The following is a 6,115-nucleotide window of genomic DNA, read 5'->3' as shown; positions in this document are numbered from 1 at the left end:
GTGGTCCCCACGTGATGCACGGCCCAGAAGGGACACAGGCCACCTCTGCTCCCATTTCACTGGTAAAGCAGGTCAAGGAGCCACAGTGAATGTCAAAGGGAGGGGGAGAAGCAGTGTCCCACCCCCGTGGCGGCAGGAGACGGAGCACTACAGCCAGGGGGTGGGCTGGGCTGGGGAGGGGAGCAGGGAGGGAGGCAAGGGCAGGACAGAACTGAGTGGCTGAAGGGTGTGCGTGCAGGGAGGGGCAGCGCAGCCAGGGAGACCCGCAGGGCCCCGCGGCCATGCCTCCCGAGTGACCAGGAGGTGGAAGAAAGCCCTCCTGGACATCTCGAGGTAGGACGGAGTGGCTGGCTCTGTGGCCTGGCTTGAAGACAGAACTTACACAGGCCAAGGGTTCCCAGAGTGGGTCAAACAACCCATAAAAAAAAAACGACTTTTCGGTGACCACAGTCTTGGGCGCAGGGAGCTAGGCGGCCTCACCTGGCTGTGCAAAGAAGGGCGGAGGTGCCTGGTGCATGGCGTCAAACCGCGCCTGGCGCCCCCCGCCTCCCCCAAATACGCTGCAAAGACCGTGGGGAGTCCAGTTGTCGAGCCCAAGCCCCTGCCAGACCTGGGCAGGGCAGGGGACCCCGGGCGCCTCAGGCACAGGTCCCCGAGCTGCCCTGGGGCGCGGACTTGCGCCAGGGGCTTCAGTTCAGCCCCGGTGACCTGGCGGCCCGTTGGGAGGGGGATCGGGGACCCCCTCCGATCCCCGGGAGACCGGGAGAGCGCGGGCGCACGTGCTCAGCGCCGCCGCCACCCCAGGCGCGCGAAAGCGTGCGCGCGCGCGCGCGCACAGGCGGGCTCTAGACCCGCCGCCTGGGGAGGGGCTCGAGCCCCAGCCCTGCCGGCGCCCTTCCCCCACCCCTCCCCGGGCTCGGTTTTGCGAGCCACCTGCACCCCCGGGAGGGATCCGCACCCGGCCCAGCACTGAGGGGCTGCCAGTCCTGAGCGCTAGCCGCCTCGGTCCCGGCGCAGCCCTTTCCCGCAGCCCCATCCCCGGGCCCGGCGCGGCCTGGCGCAGCGCAGAGCCGCAGGCTGACGTTTAAGGTTCTCAGATCGAGAGGCGGCAGTCCGGGGCCGGCTTTGTTCACGAAGGCAGGGGGGTGGGGAGGCTCGGCGGGGGACCTCTAGTCTCCGCCGCCTGGCCCGGCGGAGCTGTCCCGGTCCCCAGGACTCCATCCTTTGGGGGCTCCCAGGATACTTGTGGGGGACAAGGGCCTTTCTTCCCGGGCTCTTGCCCCCGCGGCCCAGTCGATGCCACAGCCCCGGGGTCCACGCGGAACCGGCCCCTCCCGAAGTGATCGGCGAGTACAAGGCACCGCGAGCCGCCACCCGCGCCAGTCCCGCCCCGTCTCCGCCCCCAGCGCTCGGCTGCACCCCGGCTCCTTCCCGCTGGCACCGCCCCGGCACCGCCCCCGCGCGCTCGCAGTCGGCGGAGCCCGCACGGCCTCCAGGACCCTCGAGCGCTGAGGCTGGGGCGCAAGGCGGCTGCTGCCAGCAGCTCCCACTCCCGCTTCCCGCCCGCCGGCGGGCCATGCCCGGGTCTCCGGCCGCGGCGCGCACCCAGGCCTGGCGATGAGGAGTGGCGCCGAGCGCAGGGGCAGCAGCGCCTCGGCGCCCCCCGGCTCGCCGCCCTCCGGCCTCGCGCGCCCCGCGGGCCCCGACGCACCCCCGGCCGTGCAGCCGTCCGCCACCGGCCAGCCTCGAGCCCGGGACTCGGGCGATGCCCGCGCGCAGCCGCGCCCCCTGTTTGCGTGGAGCAAGTGGAAGAAGAGGATGAGCTCGTCCATGTCGGGGGCCCCAGCGCGGAGGCCCGTGTTTGACGACAAGGAAGACGGTGAGTTCTGCCGCACGGGGGGCGGGGACTCGGGCCTCTCTGCGGACAGCGTGGGGCCCCCACGCGCTCTCGCAGGAGGGCCGCGGCAGTGGGATTTCCTGGCATCTAGACACTGAGGCCACCGGGTGGGAAGGGATCCGGGACTGCTCTGTTTCCGAGGAAACTCGCGGGCCGGGCTGGAGGTGCCCACGCGTGTCTATGGCGCCCGCCCGCATCCTCCACCGTGTCCAGTGGCGGTGGGGCGGCTCCAGGCTTAGGTGCCACGCACGAGGGCTGTGCGCTTTTATCTTCCTGTGAGGGACCCTGTGCAGCTTGGTTCCTTACTCTGCACCTGTGCCGTGCCCACTGTCAAGGGGCATGGAGCCCACAGGTGGCTCGGAGCCCCGGCCCCTGCTCTCAGCCTCTGGGCTGACGGGTGGGCGCAGGTGCGAGCGCAGCACAGGCCGCCCGCATGCCCGACCTTTGCACTCGGATGTGCTGCGGAGGGGCCTTGCCCTGTGCACAGGCCTGCCCTTCCTGGAACCGGGCTGCTCGGTCAGGCCCTCCTGCAGGCGAAGCTGCCCACCCAGAGCACAGGTGCTCCTGAGCGGCCACGGGAGGTGGGTGCTCGTAGTGACCAGCCGCCGTCTGCCGGGCCACGCCTCCGGCCGGCTGGGCACCAGGCACCGTTGCAGGGAAGGTGGCTGCTCGGTGTCCACCTTTGGGGCGCTGTGACACATTCACACTCAAATGTTCAGCCCTTTCCTGCAGATGCCATGCAGATCCCTCAAATGGTATCGTGATGACACATTTGATATTTTTTGACATTTTCCTAAAATAGTTGAAATCTGCATTTTTTTTTCATTTGTAGGCAGGCTGCAGAGGCACAATGGATCTTCTATAATTTTAGAGCACAGCTCGGCGTGAGAGCCCGAGCTATTTATTTCTGATAAATAATTTAAGCATCGTAGGAAATTACAACAGTCCAACCTCAGGCCAGTGTTGGCGGGTGTGCGGGCCGGATGCCGCCGGCGTCAGTGTGCCGGGAGCCGGCTGTGGGGCTGGGGCGGGGGCTGGCTGTGGGCCCGGGGAGTGGCCCTGGACTTGCACCCCGAGGTCCGGCTTTCAGGACCAGCGGTGGCTCGGTGTGACCCTCCCACTGTGCGCGGACTGTGGAGACAGCAGCACGCTCTGCTGGGACTGTCTCATGCTCCCCGTGTTTGTCTGAAGCCCAACTCTGCAATGGAAGGAGAGCCCAGACTGAACTGGGAGCGAATCAGGAGGCAGATTTTACGTCCAGCCGCTGACCGCAGGACGAGGAGGTGGCGGCGGAGCGTTGCCGGGTGTCAGCCCAGGCTGGCGTCAGCCTGGAGCTGGCCCGCTCTGGGCCCCGAGAGGTGCTCTCGGAGGTGGGGGCAGCGACACTGAGCGCAGGACCGAGGCACACCCTGCCTCCTGCCAGTCAGGGTGGAGTGTCTCCACGTGCTCCGAGGGTCGTGCCTCAGGGTTCGAGGATCGTTAGAAAGGCAAAGGGAGCCCAGAATCCCTATAGGATGCTCGAAATCTGATTGGAGAATTACTTAGCAGTCCCGCCCCCGTGTCTGCCTGTGCAGGGGAGGCGCAGACAGCAGCCAGCTGGACCTGAGAGAGGTGGGAACTGGTGCTGGCTACAGGTGCTTGCTTTCTAGCACGTAGCACCAGGGATCGCCTGCTTGTCACTGGACAGGCGATCGGGCTTACCTGGGCTTGGGTGAGACCAGGAGGCCTGGGCTTGGTGGCTGCGGACACTGCCTGGGCGGGCGGGCCGCTCTGTTGCACTACGTTTCCACGGTTGCAGGGCACCCCCAGGGCACCCCCAGGGCACCCAGGATGCAGGAGTCACAGCCGGGCCTGCAGAGAGAAGGCGCAGCCCCCAGCGTGAGGGCCGTGGGCGTATCTGGGTGGAAAGCGTGGGCTTTGGAGGGGCAGGAACATCCTTCAGGAGGGGGCTGTGTCCCCGGGGCCCGCCTCTTCTCCAGGCTGCAGCGCAGTTGCCCGGCCCCGGTGGGGAGCGCCCCGCGCTGGGCCCCGCAGCAGGGCGGGCTCCCAGAGGCGCCGGGTCGTGTGGGGGCCGCTGACTCCCCTTCCCTGGCGCGGCACGGTTGCTATGGCAACGTGAAACCTGTTTTCTGATTAAAACACCCAATTAATATATCAAGCGTGGTGTGCAGAGGAAAGGGAAAGGAAAATAAGGGGCAGTTGAACGAAGCGCCAGGTGAATGGCGACGGGAAAACGCAGCCGTGATGCGAGGTCCCTCCACGGGCCTCTGTCCCTGCCCGTCCCGAGGGGTCCGGACCCACCGCTGCCCTGACCTGGCAGGGCCGGGGGCGTGTTCGGGGTTCTCCGAGCCCCGCCTTCACCCCAGACCCAAGGGCCAACTTTCCTCCTCCCCCTCCAATCCCCTTCTTCCCTTTCTGTCCCTCCCAGACTTGGGGGGGGGGGGGCAGCTCCTTTTAGGGGCCGGACTTGTAGGGGACCTGCATTTCCTCCGCCGCTCCGGCCCGGCGCTGCCGGGTCAGGCAAGCCCCTCGCATCTCCCAGCTACAGGGGCTCGCGCACCTTCCTGCCCTTCTCAGCCGCTGTGGCTGGTGGCACCCCTACCGTGACACGCGCTTGCTCGTGGGCAGAAACAAACACCGCCGACAGTTCCGCAGTGAACACCCTCGTCCCGTCGTCTCCGCGCGCCCGCCTGATTGCTTTGGGGTCAAGGCCTGGGCGTGGCTGTGCCCCCTCGCAGGAGCGGCCGTGTAAGGCGGCCTGTTGGCCCGCCCGGCCCCTGCGGTGAGCCAGCAGCGTCCCGGGTGCTGGTCTCTCGGCGGCGACCAGCGGACGGGGCTGCCGCAGGGGCAGGGGGACTGGACAGAGGGGCAGCGGGGAGGCCACAGCAGACGAGGAGACCTGAGTGATGCCTGCAGGGCGGGAGGGGCGGGGCGGAGAGAAGGGCAGGCCCCCTGTCCTGGGGCGGCGGGCAAGGGAAGGCCGCGTTTGCTTCTCTGGGGCCAGGAAAGTCCTCTTCCTGAGCCCTGTCCGGCTTTGGGTGTTGGTGATGTTTGCACTTATTTTTCATCCTCATGGAGGACACGCTCATTGATTTTAGAGAGAGGGGAAGTCGCATGGGGGGTGCAGAGAGAAACATCGACGTGAGAGGGAAGCACCCATAGGTGGCCTGTGGTTCGCACCCTGACGTCGGACCGAACCGCACCCCAGGCGCGTGCCCTGACCGGGAATCGAACCCATGACCTTTCGGTTTGTGGGACGACACCCAACCCAGCCGCACCAGGCAGGGTGATGTCTTCGCTTTCTGAGCATCTGAACGCTGGGAGGTGGCATCAGCCCTTCGAGTCCCTTTGATTACCAGTGAGATGGGCCGTCTGTGCTTCCCGGGCGTGGCGTGTGCGCCCCGACCAGCGCTTCCTGGTCGGAACCGGGGTGCCGACCGTCCTGCTCCTTCTCCCTGTTCCGAGTACATCCAGGCTTCCCCTGAACAGCACCCCCCCCCACACACACGCTTATCGATTACCCGGTAAGGCTGCTCTTCCTGGTTTGGGGGTTTCTGGGTCTTTGGGGTACGGAAGGGTTAAAGGTCGTGGGCTCACACCCACCAGGATCCTCGGTTCTGGCCGGTCGGCCGCCTTGGGCTCGCGTGCGGAGGCCGGTTCCCAGGCACATGGGAGGATAATTCCGTTGGGACAACTCCACCGGCGCGTTCCACTCCCGCGCCCGGTTTCACTTTTCACACCGCGCGCACAGTTCCGCTCAGACGAGCACGAGCACTCGACGCGGAGGGGCACGTTTCCCTCCCGCGAGCCCCGCGCGCTCCGTGGGTGAGCGCGTTCGGGCAGGGTGGGTAGATCTGAGCCGCGCTCCCGCAGCGCCGGTCGCTGGTGTTCGTCCAGCGGCGCCCGCGATCCTTCCGCCCGTCGCGTGTCGCGCTGGCGCTGGCGCTGGCGCGGAGGAGCCCATCACTGTGAGAGTGTCCGCCCTGTGGGTGGCCACGCCGCCCTGGCTTCTGCGCTGTGTCCTTGGGCGGTGTGGGTGGCCAGTGATGTCACCTGCCTAGAAGGACTCGCTGGCTACCTCCTGGGGCCCATGCTCCCTCGTTCCCGGTCGGGCTGCCCAGAGCCCGCAGGGCCGAGCGCGCGGTGGTGGTGCTGCGCAGGCGCGGGACAGACCTCTGGAGGTTCCCAGCGTGGGCGGGGCCCCCGCTCGCTGGGTCC

General features: G+C 67.7%; 1 protein-coding gene across 1 annotated transcript in view; it reads left to right on the top strand.

Annotated features, from left to right (window-relative positions):
• The first annotated feature begins 1,484 nt into the window (after positions 1-1,484).
• STK32C (serine/threonine kinase 32C) overlaps positions 1,485-6,115 on the top strand; it is a 32,742-nt gene continuing 28,111 nt past the window's right edge. The window contains exon 1 of the mRNA XM_028512161.2: positions 1,485-1,879. Within this exon, the coding sequence (XP_028367962.1) occupies positions 1,618-1,879 (262 nt within the window). The 5' untranslated portion in view covers positions 1,485-1,617. The remainder of the gene's footprint in view (positions 1,880-6,115) is intronic.

The sequence above is a fragment of the Phyllostomus discolor genome, chromosome 5 (assembly GCF_004126475.2).
Source record: "Phyllostomus discolor isolate MPI-MPIP mPhyDis1 chromosome 5, mPhyDis1.pri.v3, whole genome shotgun sequence".
Lineage (NCBI taxonomy): Eukaryota > Metazoa > Chordata > Mammalia > Chiroptera > Phyllostomidae > Phyllostomus > Phyllostomus discolor.
The sequence above is the reverse complement of the archived record's forward strand: the minus strand, read 5'-3'. Positions and strand labels throughout refer to the sequence as shown.